The sequence below is a fragment of the Stigmatopora argus genome, chromosome 20 (genome assembly GCF_051989625.1).
Source record: "Stigmatopora argus isolate UIUO_Sarg chromosome 20, RoL_Sarg_1.0, whole genome shotgun sequence".
NCBI lineage: Eukaryota > Metazoa > Chordata > Actinopteri > Syngnathiformes > Syngnathidae > Stigmatopora > Stigmatopora argus.
This window is the reverse complement of record NC_135406.1, coordinates 1,987,766-2,013,404: the sequence shown is the minus strand read 5'-3', so window position 1 is coordinate 2,013,404 and position 25,639 is coordinate 1,987,766. Positions and strand designations below refer to the sequence as shown.

Here is a 25,639-nt window from a genome sequence, read left to right as displayed (position 1 = left end):
TCAAATGGATTGGACATCTACACATGACCACTTCAATCGGGAGGGGGGTGGATGACTAAGCATTAGCTTGCCTAGAACCTCTAGTATCTGGTCAGATCCATAAGAACACATTTTATGGAGTAACTGAGCACCTTTCAATTCACTTCTCAGAGTATTCAGGAGAAAATTCAAGTCCAGTTGGCTCCTTTTGGTGGGGAAAAATGCTTTAAAAATTTGGGGGGGAAGCATGCAGGCTGCTGCTATTCTGTATTTGGTGACATGCTATATAGGAACTACCAAGTCTCTCTCTATGTGCTATTAATACAAGTGACATGAATACAAGTACTGCATGCAAAGTCTCTCAAGTCTTTGCGTCCTACTGCTGCCAATTGTAGTTGCTTCTATAAAAAGATCGTTGCATTGGTGGTCTTCTCCCCTGGGAAGGGGGGGGCAACTGGGTCGCCGACCTATGAGGCTGCCACTGCCTGGGCAGGGATCCGTAACCCACACGCTGGCCGGTGCTACCGACGCCCCAGCTCCAGTGGCCGGCCGTCTTTTGCCGGGACGCGCCGTCCGTCCACTGGGCAGGCGGCTCAGGGACGAGCTTACGCTGGGCCGCCAGGCGAACGCTGGAGGCCAGGTTCAGCTGCAGGTCCCGGAAGGAGAAGGCCTCGTCCACCAGCCCAAGGGGATGGCGGGACGCCGCCTCCCAGGGCGTCACGGCTTTGGGGGCCTTCTCCAGGCAGGACGACTGCATGGACGACGGCGGGCGCCTTCCAGAGGCAGCTTGCGACCGGTGACCTGTGGGGGGTCCTTGACCCAGAGGCGGCAGAGAGTAACTCCTGCCAGCCACCTAGAGGGGGAAACAGACCAGACGTGTTTCTCACCGTTCTCATTTTCTAAGACTAAATGCTGCAGGCGTGTGGTGAAAAGAGGAGGTGCAAGACAAGAAGAAGCATGGGAAATGTGCCATTATTTAAGTTGAATCTTGCCTATTGCAAGATTTTAAGAGGCTCATTTGTCTGATTCTACTTCTCGTTGGGGTGAATGGTGTTGGATTTTGAACATAGAAGAAAACCAAAAGGCATGCAAAACAGAACAAAACCCAAAAAATAAAAGAAATGAAAGTCAAAGAGGGATAGGAGTTTCTTTTAATGGCACTGCAGTGAATAGTACAGAAAGTGCACTGTGTCAAGAAGAGAGGAAACACAAAGGGGGGGAAAGTGAGACATGAAAAATATAGCAGCTGACAAGCAAAATATAAATAAATGCAAGATCGTTACATTCATATGACAGTATTGTTGGAATATATACTGCATATTATGTATGAAACTGGGTCATGGTGGCTCATGGTGAAATTCAAGCCTGCTATGCGCGCACCTCGGTTAAAAATAACAGCTAGCGTGATGCAACAGCTGACAAAAAAAGCTTAAATGGCCTGAGGGCAAGCAAGATTCCAAAATTTGATTGATTGGATTTTTTTTTCACCTATTCAGACTGCGAGGTCCAGTTAAAACAGATTGGACGTCTACGGCCGCCAATGGTGGCCAGTGTTAGTTTAGATAGAGCAGTAGAAGATTGTTGACACCTATTCTTAGTTTCAGTTTTGATTTAACAAAGTTACCGCGTAGTCAACGTAAAGAGATCTTATTTGTAAAGCAACTCTGGTTAACGAGTAAACGGAAAAAAAAATGAAACTTTTCTTTGAATATAGAAAATCAACTCAGACAACGGGGAGCAAGGATCGCTACTACTCAGGGACCGTGGGCTTCCACACCTGCGCACAGCTTTTTTTAGCCGTAAACTTTGGTTTCGGCACTGCGCCGGGGTTAGCTCCGGCCGTGGAGCCGGGCGGGGAAGCGACGGGATAGTTGGGAGCTACATTTGCGTGGGTGGGCTGCTGGAAGGCCAAGCTAGGTGAAAGGTAAGGTGGGCTAGCAGCTGCTTCGTAAGGGACCTGCGGCGGCTGGTCCTGGGGACTGGGCAATTGAGGGCTCTGTTGGCTGTGGGGTTGCCAGTAAGGAGCACTTGCAGATTTCTGGGGATAATCATCGGGACTGGGCTGGTAATTGCCCTCGTATGGCGGCTGGGGGTACGAAGCGCTAACTGGTCCAGCCGGCTGAATCGGTTGCTGGTTCTGGGGGGAACTGCGGGGCTGAGGAGAAGACTCCTTTGCAGTTTCTGCTGCAGGCCCGTATGTAAAAAGGGAGGCACTAAGCTGGTAGGGTTGATGCTTCATGACGTCAACGACGTCAAGAGGTTTTGGGGGAGGTCCTTGCTTGCCTTTTTTCTTAGCTTTGGACACAGGGCCGCTAGAAGGGGGCTGCTTAATCGCGGCCGGGGGATACGAAGGGGACTGGATGGGATTGAAACCGCGTGAGGGCGGGGCACGTACGTTAGGGGTGAACTTCCACTCGCTTGGTAAGGAGGCAGCTGGCGACGTGGATCGGCCCGCCATGTTAGCCTGCACGGTCTCCGAGTCCACCACATACTTCTCCATACGAGATTGCCTTTTGGCGAACATGTCGGCGCCTTTGCCCCGGACGGCCGGCATCTCGTAAGCCGAACTGGAGGATGACGGGTTCAGGACGGTGGCCAGGGGGTTGACAGGGAATGAAACGCTGTGACCCGAGGTGAAGGCTTTCGCTGGCTGCGGGCCACGCTTTTGTTGGCTATTCCAAGGCTTGGCCAAAGGTGGAGTGTTGGTGGCGGGGGTTTGTTGGGACTGCGGCGCCCAGGCGCTGTTGGGTGTTTGAGCTGGCGACCGCTCATTTATCGCACTCTGCGCCACGGTTTTCAAAGGCGCGTTTTGCCAAGACGGCTTTGGCTGAGCGTGATCAGACTGGACCCAGGCCGCCTGATGTTGGGGCGGACCCAGCTCGTCCTCCCAGGCGTTAGATGGCCGCTGGAGGAGTTCTGGAGGCTGCTGGGACCAAGATGGTTGCAGCTGGGCGGGAACAGGTGCCCACTCGTTCAAACCGGTGGGAGGTTGGGCTTGGGCTGTTTCTGTCCAAGTGGCTTGAGGGGATGGCCAATTCATCGCTGGAGGGTGTCCTTGGGGCTGAGCAGAAACCCAATTTTGATCAGGTGCTTGGGCCTGTTGCAAAGAGTTGGTCTGTGTGGGTTGACCCCATGCAGGCTGTGGCTGAGATTCTGGCTGAACCCAAGGAGCTTGAGCTTGGGATTTGTGTGGAGCCCATGTCGGTTGAGAGTCGACCGCTGGAGGCTGGGCCCAGGACACCTGATGCAGAATCGGTTCTTGTGGCCGTCCCCAGTTTGGTCCAAGTTGCTCCACCTGCGCCTCTGGAGTGCGAGTCCAGTTTGGTTCTCTTTGAGACTGCGCTAGTTCTAGAGGCTGACACCATGTTGCCTGGGCGTGTGAGGGTGCTTGCTCTGCCTGATCCCACGGTGCCTGAATTTGGGGTGTCCAAGTATTGGGAGCACTCTGAGACTGCACTTGACTGTGAGTGGCTTGAGGCGTTGCCCATTGTGGCTGGAGAGAGGATTGGCTCAAGGGCGGCTCCTGGGGCTGTGCTTGCGCCGGATAATGTGAAATTGTAGATTGCTGCTGGCCTACCTGTGTGGAATCCCAAATTCTTCCATTGCCGGGTTCGAGCTGGGGAGAAGATCTAGCGTGACGGTTTCCCTCTTGTTGTTGGCTTAATGGAGGCCATGTGTGTTGTTGCCCGGCGGCGTGCATGGGGGCTTCCAGTTGGGCTGGTGCGGGGGAAGGCCCAGAAGCCGGCACAGTAGAGGTGGGCTCTCGGTCATTTGCAGGGGCGGCGTCTACGGTGTGGGCCACGGCAGGTGCGCATGCGGTGCTATTTTCAGAATGCTGAGAAGGCACGCCTTGATTGGTTACTTCCATCTGCGGATTGGTTACTTCCATCTGCGGAGACCAAGGGGCGGAGCCTGGATCAATCACAGGCTTCGGGGCAACCGGCGGGGGAGCTTTGTGTTTCGAGCGGGACGACTGGAGGAAGTTACAAGCCTCGGCGCCGAGGCTGAGGTAGTCTTCCTCGGGTCCCGACTCAAAACCCGCCTTCTTGTTACTCATGTTTAGGAGGTTTAGCAACTCCGGATTAGGTGACATCTTTGGCGCCTCTTTGAACGTGAACATGGGCTTGGCGGCGACGCTCCTCCTCTTTGAATCGAGGAGGCCCGACCTGATTGCAGGCGTGGCAATGCGCTCGTCACGAGAAGCGATCTGCTCTCCCTGGACCGCAGAATATTGATCGGTCGCACTCAGGGCAGGAGAGTAAGGGGCGGCTGCCATGTTTTGGACTGTAAAAGGCTTTGCGGTGCGGTTGCCCAAAGAACTCCGTGACTCATGGCTTTGCGGTTGCATTGAAGCATCCCCTGAAAAGTGAGGGTGCTGATACATTTGCTGTTGCTCAAATTGCTGCTGCTGCTGCTGATATTGTTGGTATTGCTGCTGTTGTTGTATTTGTTGTTGGTATTGCTGCTGCTGTTGCATTTGGTGTTGGTATTGCTGCTGTTCAAAGTACTGCTGCTCCTGGTATTGCTGCTGAACACTCACATCCATGTACGCCTGATCCGGTTCCGCTTTCGCCCCTTCCACGGGCATCCCGTGACGCCGAAGCTCTTCGTGCTCGGCCGCGATCTCGTCCATTCGCTGCCGCCGCTGGGCGAACATCAGGGCGCCCTTCCCCTTGGTTTCGGGCAAACACTCCATACCAGTTTGCTTCCGCTGGCCCTCCAGGAGACTGTTTTCCAGGCGGACGGTCAGCGCGCTTTTGCCGCAGCGGGAGCGATTCTCTGAATCCGACTGGTCTCGGTTGTCGAGAGCCAATTCAAATACGGCGACCTCTTCCCCGTCCTCTTCGGTGCTGTGGTCGTGCTGGTCTCCGCCAGTGCCGTAGCTCACGAGGGTGTACTTTTTGGCTCGCTGGCGGTGCTTCTTGAACATCAACAGGCCCTTGTTGTTGGGGTTGGGCAGCGCGGCGCTAAGAAGAAGCGCGATCCGCTTGCATTTGGACCTGGCCTCCTTCAGCTGCTTGTCGGAGACGCTCTCGCTGCGCCTGAGCCCTGCAGGGAGACGACACTTGGTTTGACGTCAGGGAAAGTCAACAATAAAACGCCACAAGCGGATCTGCGACACGCTCTTCATTCACCCCTAGCATTCTTCTCTCCCTCATTGCTAAGTCATAAAGCCGCAAAGCAATTACAGAAGTCTTTGACCCGTGGAGAGCATGTTGCATTCAATCAGCATTCCCATAAATTCCCTCTCAGAGGATTGTATCCATTGAAAATGCTTAAAAGTCTGCAAAGTCATTTATTTAGAAATGACAAGCTGTGAATTTGACGAATTGACCTCGTCACTGATTTCAATTGCGATTCAAGCGCAACGAGTCGCATTCCGTATAATAATGAATTCAAACAAATCAAATGTTTTTTTCTGTATCAACTCACAACGACACAATCTGTTCAATCGAAATAATCGCTGCGGTTAATTCATTTCCAAGCGAACTCACCCGATCTTGATAAAACGAGGTAACTTGTTTGAATTTCCTGCACGACTAACCTGAAGGTGACAAGGACAGTAGGCAGAGTGAGCGTCCAAATCACTTTTTTAGCTCAGTTGAAGCACCCCGTCGTAGGGGGGATCAGGTAACGGCTATGGGGCGCACATGCTGGTGTCTGTCAAAGTGCCGCGCTTCTGCGGGCATCATTGACGTAATGCGGGTGTATTTAGGGCCTCTGCGACAGCTTTGTTGAAAACAATGAATAAACAATAATAATAAATGAGGTCTCTTAATATTTGTAACGCCGGAGACTTTGTTTCCGTTCATTTCTCGGAATGGGTCATTCATTCAAAGGAGAGATTGGGGGCCATTGACCAGTTGCAGTGCCTGCCGTGCTATTTTCAGTCGCACTTTGGAATTCACACACTGTCAAATAACCTCCAAGCCACCAACAAACACACACACACACACAACACACAGAAATCTAGTCATTCCACCAAGTTTACTCACTGGCGTGCCTCGCTCTGTGTTTGTTGGGTTTCTCCGGATCGGAATCGGAATCCTGCTCCTCGGCGGGCGTTCCGTCATCTGAGGAGATTTGGAAAGCGAGACTAAAAGAGTCGGGAAGCTGGTGGGGCCCTCCTCCCGCGCCTGGGGAGCCGGCGCTCACCCCGGGGCCTCCCACTCCACCGCTCGGGATGCCCCTCCCTGGTGATGCTGATGCTGGTGGCGCCCTCCCTCGCACCACTCCGTGCTGACTGAGGGGATTTCGAGTCGAGGGCGGAGAAGCTGCCGGTTCTCCGCCGACACTGGGCGAGGGATCCCTCGTGTTTGACGGCGGGGGAGTCTCTCCGCCGTCCTGGGACGTGGGTATTTGGAGCTCCTTCATCTTGAAAGTGTCCTTCCTCCCTCTCCATCTGGCAGGGGGGGAAATGTCACGGCTTAACTCATTGGCTGCATTTGAGTGCCGTATAGCTTTCTTCGCTCTACCTCTTGATGAGCAAGCGAAGACACCCATCCGACGCATCCAGCAGGGCGCGGGCCTGCGAAAGCGCCACGCCGGCACACGGCTCTCCGTTCAACGCCACCAACCTGTCGCCTTCCCGTACGCCGGCTTGGGAAGCAGGCCCGCTTGCCTCCACCTGTGAAGCATCACGTTACTCAATCACTAACATTTTCAAATGAAAGGGCGAGGATGCTTTAGCCCGCTTGTGATTGCTTTCCACGGGCCATAAAACAGCACGTTGATAAGACAATTGAGCATTGAAAGAAATCCCAGCACGGCATATTAACAATCCATGACCAGAGTTCCTCTATAAATGAACCGTTTTGAGACTGAGCACACAGTAGACTCCAAAGATGGAATTGTGTGAAACCTTTTTGACGCTAGATGACGCCGTTTCAAAACCAGCGACAAAAAAGGGCCCGACAAATGAATCCAAAACAATTCAGCGCTCCAACGTAAGCAATCCCGACGACGGCGACTTGTAAAACGAGAGGACCCTGCCTTGTATGCATGAAATGTGATTTTTATGGGCGGCTTTATAGCGCTGATAAAACCCTCCACGTCCACCCAGGCCGTACAAGGTTTTCCCTGGGGGGTTACCTCCAAAAAAGGTTTGATGCCTAATGAAGGTTTCCATGAAGTTAGACAAGCGTGGCCTTATTGGTGTAATGAATTCCCTTGGTTTGTGAAACTCTGTTGCTTTAAATGAAAGAAAAAAAACCTCAAATGACCTCATCGGTTTTGTACACAGGTCAGAAGAGGGGAAAACAAAAGTTCCCTTATAAGGACAAGACATTTCACAGTGGATCCCTCAAGCTCCTACGCTGTAATGGGGTGAGTGTGCCAAAGTTATGCATGGCACTTTTTGGGGGGGAACGCGCATACCTTTGCTTCTGAAGACTCTGCCTTTCCTTGGCCTTAACCATATAAGGGGTAGCGAGGAATCTCGCTCAGTCAAACACAGTTCTCTCACTTTTGACAAACTAACTCAAGGGTCGGGCTTGGGTGTGTAGCGGCGACCAACTGGTTTAGGCAGGTTTGAATGTAGTTTGCGTGACCGAAAATGAGAATCGCAGGTCAAAATGTGAGATGAAAAGGAGAAATTACCTTGGAAAACAGAAGAGGTGCGTCAGAGTCCCCCTGGCCTTCCTCCAGAGTGAACCCCCAGGGCCCGCCACCTTGCAAAGTGACGCAGACGTAATCCCCGCTTCTCATCTTGCGGCTCTTCACGCGGAGGAGATCGCAGAACAATCAGGCTTGAGAAAAGGGATTGCAGAACAACACGCACTCCATTCTTACTCCCCCCATCCTGTCCTGCATCTCTGGCAAAAAGTCCGGCCCGCTAGGTGACGTCAGAAAGGCTGGATGTCCAACCAAAGTTGAGGCGCTTTCGCAATCAAGTGTTTTGATTTTGAGGACACACTAACTATGGCATTTTAGCACCTACAAGATAAAAACAAACAGTTATAGTGTTAGAAAATGAACTTATAGCAGAGCAGCAGTGGCGGGCCGTCAGGGCCTTCAAGGCCTTCTCTGCTGACCTAAGAAATATCTGAATCATATATCATATTATGTCCATCAATACTTATAAAATAATTCCAAATGGTCTGTTAGCTTCCTTTCATTGCTTTTCCCCCCTGTTTGCACTGCTTCCAGATGTGTTTTCATATTGAAACATTTAACCAATCACATTTCAGCCATTATTTGTTGCCAGGGTCAGAAATCTGCCTCAAGGCCTTCACAATCAGTTCTACAGGCTCTGCTGCATTAAACAAGCGTCAATAAGACTGTTGCTTTAACCAATCAGAATTCGATTTGGGGACACCAGGCCTTCTCGCAGGCGTGGGGATAAGTCATCGCTTTCAGCAACTACCAGAAATACGACAGGACAGGCTCGACTTTCAGCATTAGCTTCGATGGCCATAGAAAAGAAGGAAGAAAGAAAGGAGGATGATATTGTGTACAGTTAAAAAGGATTTTGGGTGAGTAAAATAATATTTCAGTTGTATGAGGTTCTGTAGCTGCAGTAGAGGTTTTATAGCCATAAAATAGTTTTTGAGGGTTGGATTGATTCGTTGAAGGCGCTACGAGAAAATGCATGGACCGCCACTGCAGAGCAGTATAAAAATCCATGTGTCCAAGTACGCATTTTCAATTGATCCTTACCTTTGACACCTGGTACAATTAATCGCAGGGCTAAGATAGAGTTGCTGGTACATGAGAAATAATAACAAATCCTGACGGGGTGCAATGGCTGAAATTTGCCACAAGATTGCAGCAGTTACTCATGTTTGGTGAAGCCCAATTTCTTCGGGCTTTCTTTCTCCGACTTTTCAAGTAAGTCAAAGGTCAACATCAAGGAACAGGTTATAAAGAATCAGCGTATTTGGTTACTTTTACGGAATAATGAGGACCATTCAAATCACACTGCACATAAACAAGGCGCAACTTTTGCAACTTTGTTCAATAAACTCATACTGGGAAAACAAAACAATTAAGGCCCACCTTCTGTTATTGAATTAGCAATAACTAAGAGGGAAATGGGAAAGGATTCCATTTTTCAAGCGTACGCCGGGGATAGAACGATTGGTCCTTGGGGCCGGACCTGAATGGAAATGACTCAAAACACGTTTGGGATATTTACTCCAAATGTTTTGAGTCTGGTTCACGTTGTATCGCCGCTGAGTGAATCATCCTTTGTCCCTCTCACGCGTGCAGCTCACATGAATTCATTTTGCTTCCCGTCACCGTGAGCCGTGATTGCCGGTTGTCACGGGCGGCGGTGACGACGCGCAAAGCGATTGGAGCGACAAGACGCGGCGCGGCGCCTTCCCATTATCTTGTCCCTCGCATTGTAATTATCGCCGGTGCTCTTTCTGGGCCGGCGCTCTCGTCTCTCTCCCCAGCTATTGTAATCGTGATTGACTGGCGCGGCGGCCGAAACGGCGGCATCTTGAAAAGGCATCTCATAACCGCCCTGCCATTTTGATCCCCTTCCCCACCGCCGCCGCCGCCATCATTCCTTTCATTTCTTCAGCTTGAAGGATTCGGACGCCACCCTTTGCTCCGTGTCATGGCGGCTTGCGCTCGAGTTGACGCAGCATTCATAATTTGCCCTGAAGTTATCGCATTCGGGATAATGTCACACAATTACATTGTTTCATGGAGCGTGCTCCTTGACAATTTTTTGTTTGTTTGACAACACTATTTAGCATATGTTGGGCTAGCTTTGGTTTCCAGGTTTTTCGCACCGTTTAACAAAATTGAATTAAAAGTGTCAAGAAATTGAAGTAGGCAGACTGTTTTTACATTTTTGACAGTAAATTATGACATTTCTGAAACCAACCATCATATAGTTTGGTTAAATTTTTGTTTTCACCATTTATTTGAAGAATTGAAGAATGTCCATTTTCTACTGCCAATGATGAAAGAAGGCAATCTAGAACCAAATTTCAATTGGTTCAATTTTTGTTTTCACCATTTATTTGAAGAATGTCCATTTTCTATTGCCAATGATGAAAGAAGGCAATCTAGAATCAAATTTCAATAGGAAATGATTGACTTAATATCAGAGTACAATGAATTCTCAGCTTGGTAATTGAACAAATTACACTTGCGAGTCAAAGTACTATGATTGAAAACTTATTTTAAAAAAAAAATCAATTTGAACAAAAACCAATTGGCCTGGGGAAAAAAAAACATCTATACTGTGTGAAGTGGCTCGTAATGAGGCAAAGAGCGGCTCTGTTGTTGCCATGGCAACACAAGATCACCCATTTTAATGGTCTATGATGACTAGTGGACCGGCCGTGCCACCTTAAATTGTTTTACGGTGTAGAGGTGACTTAAAAAGACAAAAATGGGCAAAAACAACTGCAGTTTTTTTCCCTATGCTGATTTTGTCCGCCAAAATGACCACGAACGAACAACCCTTTTAGCGTTCTGACGGCTTTAAAGTCTGCTTAGAGGTCCGTTCGCTCACCCTTTCCGTAGAAAATGGATCGGACGTCCGGCGCCGTCAACGGCCCTGAAAGATGACCATGCCACGCCAGTCGGGGAGAGTGCAGAGGTGCCCTCTGACAGCTTTGAGTGATACACCTGGTCACACTGGGAAGTTCATCAGCAGCCGCCGAGCACGCCATCGATTGGGCTGCCCTGAGCCCTGCCAGATAATGGATCGGATTAATCCCTCGGATACGACTTGTGCTTCACGCTCGCAAATACACACCTGCTGCGTATACAAACAAAATGGTGGCACCTTTAGCGGGCGTGTAAGCGAGGCACCGTGACGTATCGCCGGCTCGGCTTTGATCGCTATCCGACTCGTCGGCGGGTAACTCGGACTAGGAGGATTCCGGATTTGGAATAAATCTCTGGAAAGAGGCAAAATAAGGCCAGCCGGCTCGTCGTGACAAGGGTAAACAAATTGCTAAACGTGACGTGGTTTATTAACGGCGCAGGGTTTACCTCAACTCAATGGTGGGCAGGTGCGTAGGAGCTCCGGCGTCTGGATGTCAAAGCCGACTGCAAAGTCGGCGTCCTTAACCTGGTCGGCTAAAATACTGGAAAATGCAAGCGTTTCACATGAATGGGCCCAAAATGGATCGGATGTCCAAGGTCTTCAATGGCAGCCAAAGAGTTTCGGCCCTAGAGACAAGACAGAGTATGGGTTGCGGCAGGAGAAGTACCGCTAAAGAAGTCAAGTCAATGGGGTGTAGTGGAAGTAAGCAAAAGAACTAAAGTTAGTAAAAAATAGTACATGGAGTGAGCCCGTTGGTCTTTTGTTTGCTTAAAACGACATCGTTGGGAAGCAGGTAGGAGGATTTGAGCTGGCAGATGGCAGCGTAGTCAATCTCTGCGGCCTTAACTAATGAGCTGCCGCGACCCGAGCATCTGTCTCGCTCATCTAATGTCACTCGCCATGCGGAGGACGTCGCGTGCCGTCTGGCCCTTCGGAAATCCAACCCCATGTCGTCGCCAGTCCTTCCCAAGCAAACAAATTCTCTTCCCGTCATGCGGTTCTAGCGACAAGACGAGAAGAGCCGTCGCCAACTCGCTAATGGCGGCTGTCGAGGGCTCTTCGGGGACCACTTCCGCCGTGGATACCGGGCGAGTCTTGCGGCAAACACCGAGCGCCGCGCGTAAAAGCTAATGAAGCGCCCGCGTCCTCGCGAGTGCACTTGGCGCGCGGGGAAAGGACGTTTCTGAAAAAGGGCCCTACGCCGTGCGTAATGGGGGTGCTTGATTACGAGAGGCCATTAGAAGCTGGCATCGCTCAGAGGAATTATGGCCGGTCTTCCTGCCTGATTGACTTCCACGTATTTGCCCCGCCTTCACGTAGGAAAGCCTCCTTTATGTTGGCGTAGCGTGCAGACAGATTGGCCAGATCCGGCTTTTCGCTCAAATCTAATTCGCCTGTTTTTCTGAGGGAAGGTCAGATCGGAGAATAAGTCGCCCTAGCCAAAGGACGCACAATGAAAAGGATCATATGTCATACAAATATCATATGTTAAAGTGATAGTAAATATGGAACAATTGATAAAATAGGCAACAGGCAAAGTAACACATTTGTAGTTTTTGAAAAACTATAGACCACATGTGTCAAAGTGGCGGCCCGGGGGACCAAATCTGGCCCGCCGCATCATTTGGTGTGGCCCGGGAAAGTCAATCATGAGTGCCAACTTTCTGTTTTAGGATCAAATTAAAACGAAGAGTATAGATGTATATTACATTTCCTGATTTTCTCCCTTTTAAATCAATAATTGTAATTTTTTAATCCATTTTTTCTGTTTTCAGTTCAAAAATCATTTTGTAAAATCTAAAAATATCAAAAAAAGCTAAAATAAACATTGTTTTAGATCTATAAAAAACTGAATATTCAGGACTTTTAATCCAGTTATTTTAATCCATATATAAAAAAAATCCAAATATTATATCTAAAATGGTCTCAGACCCAAACTAAACTAAAATGTATTATACTCCAAAAAGACAGGAATTGTTATTGTTTATTGACATTTTCTATTTACCATTTGCCCCAAAAGAGATCGCCAATTTTGAGAAAACATTCGATTCCTTCGGCGGTCGGTAATTACCGAGTTAAATAAAATAAGCAGGAGTGTCGCCTCCATTCCGAGCGCTCGTATTTTCATCCCATCATCCGCTAGTAAGACGGCGGATGACCTCGGTTATCCTCCAAAAACTGACAGCATTCCGACTTGGACGCGAACTAACAGTGATGGGAAATCGTGAAAAGACGGGCTGAGAATTACGAGCAGTGAGCGAGCCGGCGTGTTTGCACCCTTCTGTCAAAAATTGTCAAGGCATAACAGTGAAATAGGATTATCCTTTTTTTCCCTCCCCTCGGGTGGAAAATGCTGATGCTTTAGCATATAAATATAGAAGCCGACTCAAGAGGGGTCAAAATGGCAGCGCAGGGGAGCAAAAAAAAATAATTGGTAAAGTGCGGGCCGCAGAGTGCGATGGTGACTTTGATCAACGACTGAGGAAACTCATTACCGGCGTGGGCCGGCTCGGAAGGCGGACCCTAATTGTGTGCCACTTTGTAATTGGGCGCGGTAATTGACAGCTGGATGAAGCAGGTGCGCTGGTCGGCAAAGGTAAAAAAAGGTGGCAAAGGGGGATAAAAAATGGTAGATTAGCATAATTAGCAGCAGGGAACGGCTGTATGGAAAACGCCACGGTTGCGTGGCTATGTATGCGGAAAGTCATTTAGAAACATGAGTGACCTCGAAATTGTCCAAAATATATTTTTGGAGCTTTTTTAGGTTGGAATGAATGTTTTGAAATGGTAAATTTTCTTTGCCGTTCCATTTAGCTTAGCTTTCTATTGAAAAAGAAACTATTCTGATAGTCAGTGAATAATTTAGAGACACTGTTCATCTCAAAACGGTCTTTTCTAAATTTAATTTTCATTTGTAATGGATGATGTCCATCATGGACAGCACCTCTCAGCCCCTGCATGAGTCTGTGGAGTCCCTGCAAAGCTCTTTCAGCAATAGACTGCTGCACCCTCCCATCAGTTGACAGGCTCTTTAACAAAACAAATGGCTGAGTGTTAAGACCTACCGTATGCATGCATGTACATCATGGACAGCACCTCTCACCCCCTGCATGAGTCTGTGGAGTCCCTCCAAAGCTCTTTCAGCAAAAGACTGCTGCACCCTCCCATCAGTTGTCAGGCTCTTTAACAAAACAAATGGCTGAGTGTTAAGACCTACCGTATGCATGCATGTACATCTGTGTATGTATATATGTATATATACATATATATACACACACATATATACATATATACACACATATATATACACACATACATATACACACATATATACATACACACATATATACATATACACACATATATACATATACACACATATATATATATATATATATATATATATATATATGTATATATGTATGTGTGTATAAATGTGTATATATATGTATGTATATATATACATACATATATACACATATACACACATACATATATACACATATACACACATATATATATTTCGGCAACACATTTATTTTTATATTTATGTATAACTTACTTATTACCTACCTATTTATGTCTAAAATGCCTTTTCTATTTCTGCATCCTCAGCCTCTTGCTACTGTGACAACGAAATTTCCCGAATATGGGACGAATAAAAGTTATCCAATCCAATCCAAAAAAACACACAAAAGGAGGGAAATTAGTATTTATGTTTTTTGGTTTGTTTCTGAAACGGCAGTACATCTTCTGAGATTTCTTTGAGGAAAAACCCAAATTAGGGCGAGACAAAATGAGGAGGCGGTCAAAATCTGGCCCCCGGGCTGCGAGTTGGACACCTGCACCCGAGAAAGTGTTCATCTGAAATTCTATGTTTTTCATCTCTATTTCCGACATGGGCATGCTGACTCTGCTTCACTGGAACGACGGCGTTTCGTGTTTATTTTTGGCGCTTGCCAAAGTCGCTGAAGCGGGAGGGAATTGGACGCTCGCTCTCTCTCAGTCTCCAGGCGCAGGTTTGTGTGACTGACAGCCGGTTTCGAGATCCCGTTCGCGCTGTCCCGCTTAGGTGAAATTGCTTTAGTCACACGGTGATACAATATAAGACCGCTCTTCTTTTACCGTACTCAATTGAGTCTCGCTATTTCCATTTTCCATTTAATCTCGCCTGGACTTGCTGAAATTGCTGGACTTCTTTTTCTTTCTAACCCTAAATATTTATATATACTTTGTTTTATTTTTTGATTGGACGTCTAGCACTGTCACTGGCGCCGAACGGGTTCCAAAGGCTAAAAATGGAGCTCCGTGGAGGTTGAAAATTTGGCCAGCAGCTCTGCAGTCAAGGGAACAAGGTTGAGTAATGAGCCCAGGAAGCGGCGATAATGGAAATCTAAATGATTAAAGTGTGTTTTGCTGAGAAAATCATTCCAATATTTTATCTTCCAACACTGGATTTGGTCCCGCTGCCTATGAGGAGTTGGTTATGAGTCAGACCTGGTTCGGGTTAGCGATTGTCGTGAAGATAAAGAAGTGAATTTGAATCCAGATCGAACCCAATTTCAGTTCCATCCAAGAAACGGGAGATTGCGTTTAATGAGTTTTCCGCATCCATTGATGTGCCGCAGATGCGATTTAGCACCAAGACTGGAGAAAAAGAACGACTCCTGACAGTCTCCATTGGCCTTCTTTAGGGCGCAAGGACTCCCGTCTAATCAAATCAAACGTCACCGGGGCACTTCTCCCGATGACCTCGCCCGTCCAATTCCTGCCACTGTAGCCGTGATGTATAGTACGCAGATCATAAAGTACGTGCAATCTAATCTTAATGCGAGTAGGTAAAAGGGAGAGGGAAAACCTCCGTTGTGCGCTCACTTCAACTTTTTTGGCTGCGTCAGCACGTTTGCCCAAAAATTTACAGTTATTGATGACAGATTGCATTACGATTATGAAGCCCAGCCCCCAATAGCTTTCTTAGCCCTCCCTGCTCGTGTCCTTAAGTCACCGCGCAGCGCGGGCTTATTTGATGCAGGATTTGATAGATTTGTTTGTCGCCACATTCATTTGCTCCGTATCACAGAGCCGACGGTCCGTAAAATAAAAATTTGCCGTCGAATTTCAGCACAACTGTTTGGGGGCAAAAGTGAAAGAACTACACCGTTCACATTTAAGGAATCGCCAGAGTGCGCCACTGCTTGACTTCCAATCACGATCTTTCTAATCACCAAAGGTTGTTTTGTGCGAAATATACGGGCATGACTAGTCAGGCCTAATGGCCGTGGATCTATTCGGGGCGGGAGGTTCTGTAGCGATCGGGGCCAGTCAATAGTCCGGGAACTCAATGCAATTGAAAATCAGGAAAAATGAAAATGGTCCATGACAAGGCAACCGGATTTGAGGTCAGTGGCCAAAATACAAGGACAGACTGTTGAACGTTTGTCAAGAGTTGACTTTTCGGGCCAAAATTAAACTGGTCCGGCTCACATGAGATCCAGTTGCCATTCATGTGGGCCCCTAAACTCAATTAAGTTCGCCACCCCCGGTGTTACGACTCCCCCTGATGGTAAGATATACCAGGGAGTCGCAACTACCACAGCAGAAAGATTCAGTCAATGATGAGCCAGACACACATTTGCAAGTAGCCTTCAATGATGATTTATTAACAACAAAGTCCACCAAAACCTGGACTACGGGACAACATAGGGGAAGCAAAAGATACTAAAGTGGCACCCTCAAATAAAAACGGTAAAAAACCACCCTCCCACACAGGTGTTCGAATGAACACCCACAAAAATACAGGAAATAAGGCCTAAGGGTGCCACTGTCAGAACTGATGTCATAAAAGTCTAGACAGGGGCCCGTCAATAGTCCGGGAACTCAATGCAATTGAAAATCAGGAAAAATGAAAATGGTCCATGACAGGGCAACCCGATTTGAGGTCAGTGGCCAAAATACAAGAAAACACTGTTGAACGTTTGTAAAGAGTTCACTTTTCGGGCCAAAATGAAACAGGTCCGGCTCACATGAGATCCAGTTGCCATTCATGTGGGCCCCCAAACCTAACTAAGCTCGCCACCCCTGGTCTGGAGCGTCGTGGCGGCCGCAAGGTGAGTCTGTTGCCTTTGCTCGCGTGCCCGAAAACCGCGGCGGTGACACCCCATCGCTCTTTGCGGCCCGTCGCCCCAGCCGGCGTGGCATGATGGAACGCTCTCATTCCCACCGACCGACTGGAGACGGAACGCTGAAGGTGAGAGCCGACCACAGGAGCCACTTCTTTAATCCCGCCACCTCTTCGGCGCTGTCAAATGCACTTTTGGACGCCGACGAATCGCAAGGCCAGCTCCGTATTTAGCCGCAAACCAGGAAAACGCAGCAGCGATTGAAAAGAAAGAATACGTTCTTCCTCTAGCCACGATGCAAACGAGTTTATCGCTAGCGAAAAGCGGGACTCCTGCTTCCAACGGATTGGACTGCCGGCACCGTTAACGGGTGTCGACGGCTTAAAGCCCTTCCTTCCGTCATCAAGTCACCTTGTCAGAGTCCCGAGCCCTGCGACGGTGGGCCCACAAATCAATCATGCATAAACAACGCCACAAGATGAACTCTCCCGCGCGAATAATTCGGCGGCATAAAAATCGGATAATGGAAGTCGAGTGCCAGTAATAGCATCAAGCTAATAAAAGAGATAAGCAATCAAATGGGCAAGCCAAGCGCGCTAAAAGGAACGCTATTAGTTCCCATTCTTTGGGATGGGTCTATAGATGAAAAGACATGGCTCTCCAAAGTCCAAAAATGGGAGCTAATTAAAACAGGAAACGTGGGCAGGGACAGCCACAAAAGCCATTGTGTGGGACGGTGACTCAACGTCTGCTCCGTTTTTTTTTCCTTTTTTAAAAGTAATAATAGGAAACATTCCAATATTAGCCAGAACTTGGCGTACCCAGGTGCCGGAGATTTAATAGCATGCCCGAGGCTGGCGTGAGCACCTCACAGCCAGAAATGGACCATCGCACAAATGGTTGTCAGAGTCTGTCAAAATGTGTTTAGGTTCACAAACTTTTTTGGGGGTTGGATTCAGTTATTAACTGTTTGTCCGTGCTATCTGTCAGACGGCGCAGTACCGTATTTTCTCGCATATAAGCCGTACCATGAAATTGCCTTAAAATCGTTGAATTTTACAATTTCCAAGTATAAGACACCCCCTGATTCACAATTTTCACCTCCATAGGGAGTACAAATGTGTTACTTTGAAGGGAAAATCTTAAGAAAAATCATCTCACCTGGTATTTCTGAGATACGATATGAATCGAAAGGATCATCTGCTGGATTGCTCATTCCGAAAGGGTGTGGCTTGCACGTAGAAAAACTCAGATAGGAAGTCAGGTGGGCAGTACAACCAGGAAGTGTGTTCATAGTGGTCTAGTTTGTCATCCCTAGGTAAGATGGCAGGCACAAGTGAGTTTTTTATACATTTTATGCGAGGTACGGTTTATTTTTTTCTTGAATTTCATTCGTCAAATAGATTATAGATAGATAAATTTGTTGAGTGATTTTCAGATCAAACGTATTGAAACTGGATTTTTTGTTTTTTTTTGGTGACATGAACAGAATATTTCACTTGGAATGGTATCACATACGTATAGTTCTCTAAAATGAAACGTCAATCTATATAATTATTTTCTTAGTTTTATAAAACAACCAAAAAACAATCTTGTTTAAAGACAAAATACATTTTGCCAAGCATTTGATCTGTTTATATTTTCTCTATTTTGAAATAAATGACCATATCGCCTGCATTGTTTTGCGTAATGTCATTTTGTCTTTGTCACATTGCAGTTTCGTGCATCTCAGGTCGAATTTGTGCGCATATAAGTCGTACCCTTGATTCAGTCATCATTTTTTAGCGATAAATACGGCATGTGAGAAAATATGGTAGTTGTGTTAGAGTAAAAAATGGCTGTAAAAGTCGTAAAAGGCAGCCAAGGCCTTACCCAGGAAGTGAGCTAAAAATAATCATATTAGTCAAGTATATACTTTCATTTGCTAAATATACAGCAAGTGTTCTTCAGTATGCCCAACATAAAATACATTTTCATGTCGCCCGGAACAGTTAAGCTAACATCATCAATGGGTAACGACCTTTATTTTAAAGGCGGCATACTTAGAGGAACCCTAGTACATTTTAAACTTTAATATCTATGAATAATTGAAGTTGGTGCCTTGGAAGGGAGAAGCCCATTTAACTCGTAAAGATAAACCGGAGCCTGTGATTTGGAGTAGGCCTTAAACGATCGGCTTTTACGCGCACTTAAATTACACGGAGGCGGCTTTTGGCCTTTGACGTAAAAACTTTAAGTTGTGATCAGGTAATTCCGGGAAAACATCAATCTAGAACATAACATTGCCTTCCACTGAATTGACATTAGATAATTTGGTTATTCACCGCTATTGGTGTCGAATCGTTTTGGGGGCGAGTGAATTTGGACCCCCGTACCTCGCTATCCAAATGATTTGGACATCAAACTGACTGGATCGTGAGCATTTACACCCACTTTGAAATGAATTGGATGTTAATAAGCTCGTTTCTGTTGATTTCAGGTCAAATCATGTCTGTTCCATGACCGGGCGTTTGGTCGCCGGACGTTTGGTCGCCGGACGTTTGGTCGCCCGGGTGAATCTAATTTTGAGAGCTGGTTTCAACAGTAGATATTTAGATATTAAACTCTCTCTCATGAATATAATTTTGAGAGCTGGTTTCAACAGTAAACTCTCTGTCATGTTGTCAAACGTCCGGGCGACCAAACGTCCGAGTACCGTCTGTTCTGGGGCGTACCGAGATCACGTCCTATAAAGAGTGTTCGGAAGCCCGGGTCAAGCACGCCGAAAAAGTAACGGCTGCCATGCTTGCCCTTGAGGGAATCCGGGATCGATTTGGACCTTTTAAAAGGTGGCGCAATCCGTATCGATAAGCTCTCGTGAGGGCGGGGAGTCTCGGATTCCAGCAGACGTCTTAATGGAAAATGTCATTCTTCCTGTCTGATAAGCACCCTGCCTGCCCTCCTTCCCTGTCCTTGCTGTCATATCAAAGGACTTCAAAATCAACTGGGTGGCAATCCAATAACACGAATGCCATTTTTTCCGTCGCGCATCAAGAAGGTGAAAAAAAAAACTGAAGCACTGAATAAGTTGCAGTTATAAACGCGGCTAATAAATATAAGCTAGACCCCGAGAGCTTTTCAACAACATACACCTGCCCGATTCTTCCAGGTACGCATTTGCGATGAAAAGGAAAACGAACAGTCGCGACAGCTTTTTTACCATCCGGCCCTTTAATCGTTGGCAGCGGGCAGCCGACATCCCCGACAAATACTACAAACAAGCTCCCCCCATCTGCCCTCTGCATAGAGACATCTGTGGCTGTCAGCCTTCCCACTTCAAATGGCTTGGACTCCCACGGGTGATGGACACATTTAAATGAGTTCATTCACTTCCCTCCCATTTCTCATTATTTTTGGACAATATGTGCTGCGCTCATTACTTATCACCAGGATGACTGGCAGTTAGTCTTAAGATAAATATGTATTCTTTTTGGCAGTAAACAAGAGATAACTGAAATCCTCCATTTTTTTCCCCCCGTAACCTTGGCCCAGACCTGCAGCTTTAGATAATGAATGCAATTAAGGGCGCACTGCGTTAAAGCAGCTGGTAAACAGTGGCTGTAAAGCCTCATAATAAGATGCACTCATATTTTCTATTCTATTTTTTTTCCATATGGCGAGAGGTCAGCGCAATGGCAACTTGCGGATCAAATTTTAGGACTCTATTTCCCAATGACTGAATTATTTTTTACGGTAAACCACCCAAGAATGATTTATTGCTGTTTACGGGTGTTTTTACTAAAAATATATACAGTGGTACCTCGACATACGATCGTAATCCGTTCCGGGACTGAGATCGTATGTCGAGCTTTTCGTAACTCGAGCGAACGTTTCCCATTGAAATGAACTAAAAACAAATTAGTTTGTTCCAACCCTCTGAAAAAACACCAAAAACAGGAAATTGGATTGGAATTTTTTTTTAATTTCTTCTAATTCACCATCTATTAAGAAAGTAACGCATAACTAGTGGTTTAATAGTAATAAATGTGTTTAATAGAAGTAAAATTAGACGCAATTAGGCGCAGAGGATACACAGACAGACATAGAAGCAGGCGGGGGGGGTTCGGGGGGACTTTATCCATGGCAACGCACTCGTAACCGAACAAACAAATTTAAAATAACTTGGATTAATATATACAGATACCCTCAAACATACGTTTAATGTAATTTTACACAAAACTGAATTCTAATTTTTTTAAAAAAATTTTTAGCTTCGTTCTGGGCGGGTTAGCTGTTTGCCACGCCTCCACCCTCACGTTCGCTATCGATGGGCTGTTTGCTGTTGTATTCCCTTCAAAATATTCCGAAAACGATGCACACAAATGTCCTCACAATAGGATAACGCACGACCACTTGCCTGTTATTCTTTCTAAGGAAAGGAGCTCCCGCGATCGTTCTTTAAAGACTATTTCTCGTTGGCAAGTGGTCGTGCGTTATCCTATTGTGAGGAAATTTGTGTGCATCATTTTCGGAATATTTTGAAGGATATACAACAGCAAACAGTCCATCGATAGCGAAGGTGAGGGTGGAGGCGTGGCAAACCGCTAACCCGGAAAACTAAGGTAACAAAAGACAAAATTAGAATTCAGTTTTGTGTAAAGTTACATTAAACGTATGTTTGAGTGTGTCTGTATATATTTATCCAAGTTAATTTAAATTTTTTGTTCGTTTACCGGTGCCGTGGATAAAGTGCCCCCGAACAGCCCCCCTCCTCCGCCTCCGTCTGTGTCGTTGTCTCTCCCCTACGCGAAATGCGCCTAATTTTACATCTATTAAACACATTTTATTACTATTAAACCACTAGTTATGTGTTACTTTGTTAATAGATGGTGAATTAGAAGAAATAAAACATTTTTTCCAATCCAATATCCTGTTTTTGGTGTTTTTTCAGAGGGTTGGAACCCATTCATTTGTTTTCAATTCATTTCAATGGGAAACGTTCGCTCGAGTTACGAAAAGCTCGACATACGATCTCAGTCTCAGAACGGATTACGATCGTATGTCGAGGTACCAATGTACATCAATTTGTCTGCAAACTTTTCCACGAAACACGTATCGAAGCCCGCCGAGGTTGCGTCGAGGTAGTCCAATTCCTCCGCGGGTGGCAATTTGCTGAAAGACAGCCTGCTGGGGATCTGCAGGTGGGCTAAATAAAAGCCATATTATTGGCCACCCAAAAACAATCAAATCATAGCAGATGACATGTTTGAGAAAAGCCGCTGAGAGGTCTGTCAGCTTGATGGAACTCTAATTTATCTGCACCATTTGGCGAGCGCGTTGCACTCCTTCCGTTCCGCTCTAATGGCCGCGCTGACAGTGACATGGTATTCTACATAAATGCAACGAGCTGCTTTTCAACGAGCTCCATTTACGTGATCAGAAGCCGGGCTTCTTTCAAACGCTGTCAGAGCTTCCCATTATCGCCTCGTCCACTTTCCTCTTAGACTATTTTGCTTCAAATCAGGCTTTTTAGGGGAATCGGGCCCGAGGAAAAAATGGCTACTACGTAGGGCTCGGTGGCCAAGTATGGCGTGAAGCTCAGCTTTTGGGGAACGCTTCGTTCTAGGTCTAGGAACTACCTGTCTCGCTAGGTATTCTCTCCCCAGTAGACAGCAACGCTAATTTTATCAGATAGCCTATTTGTTATTCACTTATTTTTGATAAACAAGACAATATAAACTCCCACGACGAGAATAAGGCAAACTATTCAGACTATAAACACCCTCAAATTCCCATTTCTTGCAAGTAAGCAACGAAATAGGAACGGAAAATTCAAAGAAACGACGATTGTTAGGGTTATCATTATTATAACTTTGCTTGAAATATAATCATTATATATATGTGCTTGCAATGAAGCTTATTAACATTAAAAAAGTCATTTTCAGTACATCTGCTTTCAACCGTGATAAACAACGGGAAGGTCACTCCCCTGTTATTTGGACTTCTCAAAACAATTGTTCACACCGAAACATCGTTCCCTTGGGATCCGGAAAACTTTCAACAATTGTTTTGCGAACTGAGATGAATGTTGTGAATCTTACGGAATAATTTAGCAAGAGAGATATCGAATCATCTGAATGATCTTGACCGGAGACGCGTGTGGATCGATTCTCTCTTGCAAGAAAAACCAAAGATGATCGTCCTGTCTCTTTTGCATTACAAGGTGCATTTGGAAATACCTATTGGTGAACCTATCAACGATTTTGTCCATATTTTTAAAATCCAGAACATTGTTTTTTCTCAGAGTTCAATTACTGCAGCATGCAATAGTCATCTAAACCCACAGGGGACAGTGTTGTCTCTGTTTTCATAGGCATTTCTCCTGCAATGAGGGATCTTACTTTTGGACGCCTCGACTCAGAAATGTAACTTTGCGGCTAAAAGTAGACGTCTCGCGCACGACTAAAGCAGAAGCAAATCTGAGTCGTTGCAAGTACTCCGGCTTTTGACGGGTTGGGCTATTGGACAACCCCCCCCCCCCCCCCCCCATCCTGTAAGGGCAGAGCTCCACCCCCCCAGAGCGAGTGTCAGTCGTGTTTCACTTACCTGCTGGGCAAAAAGCCCCCGGCGACAACATCTTCCCGCTGTGAAATTAACTATGCATCCAATTTCCATCATGCTAGAAAGCGCTCCCCGCAGTCCGCTGGTGATTTGATTGCCGAAATGTGGCGGAGAAGGTCTGCAAGAGAAGCAAAGCAAACGTTTCGGGTGATTTGACACTTTTCTTGTCACCAACTCCACTTGCTGTAGTCTACTTCATTGCGACTGCCATGGTGAATTTGATCACTTTGGAAATGGGACGACACAAAAACCTCGGCTTTCTCTTGACGGCTTACGCTTATAGATGATGTCACCACTCCGCAGAGACTAAACTAGCTAGCGCTCGGAGCTACGATAGCATTCGAGAAATGCGCCTTTTGTCATTCAATGCCAATGGGATTAAATACAGTTAATCCCACGTGATGAATCACAATTAGTGCAATCATTGCCCAGCCCTAAAACACATTTGCATGCAGATACAAAAAAAATAGTATTTAACCCGTCGGCCTAGCCGTTCTGCGATCCAGGGTTCGATCTCAGATTTGGATTTTCCTGTGTGGGTTTTCTCCTTGTAAAAAACAATCTTGGGAGGCGGGTTGAACACTCTAAATTACACCCAACTATGATTGGTTGTCGGTGTGCTAGTGCCTTGCGATTGGGTGGCCACCAATTGAGTGTCTCCCCTGCCTAGTGCCCCTAGTTGGCTGGGATAGGCTCCAGCACACCCCACGACCCTTTTGAAGATAACCGGTTCGGAAAAATGAATGAATTAAAAAAAAGTGGGTTTGTTCCAAGGCAAACAATTAAAGTTTCCAGTGTGGCACAAAGATTTGCATGTTGTCTAAAGTGTCTTTGTGGTGAAATTGTTTTGCAAAACCCCTCCATTTGCTGCCCCCCATCCCTTTTTTGCAGGCAGGCAAGCTCTGGTGAACACAAACAGCTTTCGCCAAGGGATTTGTGGATGTGTACCAACCAAGAGCGAGACTATGCGAGCACTGGGCGTGCCCGTTTGTTAATAGAATACGCTTGGCCGCCTCTCCCTGGGGCTGTTAGCGATGAGAAGAGAACCAAAATGTTAATATTGGTGCAGCCGGCGCGGGATTACCGGAGACATCTTCGATTTTTTTTTTTTTTTTTAACCTGTAGAGCCACGTCTGGAGTTGTTCATTGCTCTTTGTTGTTGGACTTAAATCCAGGCAGACAGCCGGGTAGCTTCATTTGCCAGCAGCCGCTTTGTCAGATGTGCTAATCAATACGTTTTTGTTCAATTAAATTGCCCTTCGATTGAAAGTAAAACAGGATGCACGATTTGAACTTTGGAAACTCGCTTCTGTTGTAAAGTGCTGAAAAATTTGGTCGTTTGAGAGGTGAAAACGAGAGCCAGTCGGACGGACGGCCATCTTTCGCCATGCCCGTCGAGTGGCAACGTTGGCAGTTGAATTCCAATTTGTCCCTCAGTCCCGGGGGCGTGTTTGTCTTCCGCCGCCAGAAAATTCACCTCAAAGCGGCGTCTGAAAATCATGGGCCACTTAAACGCTTTTAGCACTTATTAATTACATTAGCCGGCCAAATTGGGCAGCCGCGCCGTGATTTATTACCCCGCTAACTAGTTGTGTCACTCCGGGAATATGCAGACGGAGGACGGACGTCGGAGACCGGACCATCACGCTACTCGCGCTAGTCGGAGGGAGGGTCTACTTTATCTCCTATTTGGCGGCGGAATAATGTCACGGCTAATGATTAAACTGTAATCGGATGTAAATGATTCTCATTTATAGTTTACCAGCTTTCGGCCTTTGGATATTTTAAATCCAATGGCGAAACGGCAAAAAATGCACTAAAATGGGGTAAAATCCACTTCCTAGCAGCATTTAGTGATTAAATACAACTACTGGAGCTTTTCAGACATTACAACCGGGCCAGGGGGGGATTTTCCCAGGAAAAGACAGCGATGGATGTCAATGGCGAAACGGCAAAAATTGCACTAAAATGGGATAAAATCCACTTCCTAGCAGCATTTAGTGATTAAATACAAACACTGGACCTTAAATACAATATAGAAAATGTTCTATAATTTCAAAGTGCACATGATTTACATTAGCGGGCAATGCTAAATGATGCGGCTATCTGCTGTTTTTTTTAAGCATTTGCCAGTTAACAGCCATTTCTTTGTTGCTCACCTGCCAGGAGACGAGGTTGAAGGGCACCCCGCGAGGCCGCGTTGTTGCCGGGTCAGCATTTGGCGTGCCAGGCGGGAAGTAATGAGCCTTAGAGATCTTCTCAATCCAGGCCCGCCACCCTCACTGCATTTTATCAGGGCGAGTTCATCCCTTTTGTCTCTCGATTTTCTTTCCAGCGCCGTTTGCTCCTGGCCATCGCTCCGAATTTTCATCAGGCTCTTTCTTGCGGGCTTAACTGGAACGAGAGTATGCGGGAGGTCTGTTAGAAC

At 46.6% G+C, this 25,639-nt stretch overlaps 1 protein-coding gene and 1 long non-coding RNA gene across 3 annotated transcripts; both read right to left on the bottom strand.

Moving 5' to 3' along the window:
* Positions 1-6: 6 nt before the first annotated feature.
* Positions 7-8,035, bottom strand: synpo2a (synaptopodin 2a). 2 transcript variants are annotated; one of them, XM_077588242.1, is made up of 5 exons: positions 7,579-8,035; positions 6,456-6,607; positions 5,976-6,382; positions 2,375-5,028; positions 7-832 (listed from the first exon to the last, which is right to left on the bottom strand). In XM_077588242.1, exons 1-5 carry the CDS (start codon positions 7,684-7,686, stop codon positions 356-358), a joined length of 3,798 nt encoding a protein of 1,265 aa, XP_077444368.1. In that variant the 5' UTR covers positions 7,687-8,035; the 3' UTR covers positions 7-355. The 2 variants fall into 2 exon arrangements, with proteins under 2 accessions (XP_077444368.1, XP_077444369.1); XM_077588243.1 differs by lacking the exon at positions 7,579-8,035 and having other exon boundaries at positions 5,976-6,053; positions 6,136-6,382; positions 6,456-6,598.
* Positions 8,036-9,963: 1,928 nt separating this feature from the next.
* LOC144065838 (uncharacterized) lies at positions 9,964-25,602 on the bottom strand. Its single transcript, XR_013297340.1, has 6 exons — positions 25,371-25,602; positions 23,197-23,329; positions 17,773-17,925; positions 10,939-11,118; positions 10,700-10,844; positions 9,964-10,633 (listed from the first exon to the last, which is right to left on the bottom strand). It is a non-coding gene; the product is annotated as an uncharacterized LOC144065838 (long non-coding RNA).
* Positions 25,603-25,639: the final 37 nt, after the last annotated feature.

Coding starts and splice junctions, on each gene's coding strand:
- synpo2a (XM_077588242.1), bottom strand. CDS start 7,686: ATGAGAAGCGGGGATTACGTCTGCGTCACTTTGCAAGGTGGCGGGCCC. Junction 6,608..7,578: donor CACCTCTTCTGTTTTCCAAG/GTAATTTCTCCT, acceptor GATGCTTCACAG/GTGGAGGCAAGCGGGCCTGC. Junction 833..2,374: donor AGTGGAAGTTCACCCCTAAC/GTACGTGCCCCG, acceptor TTCCCCCTCTAG/GTGGCTGGCAGGAGTTACTC.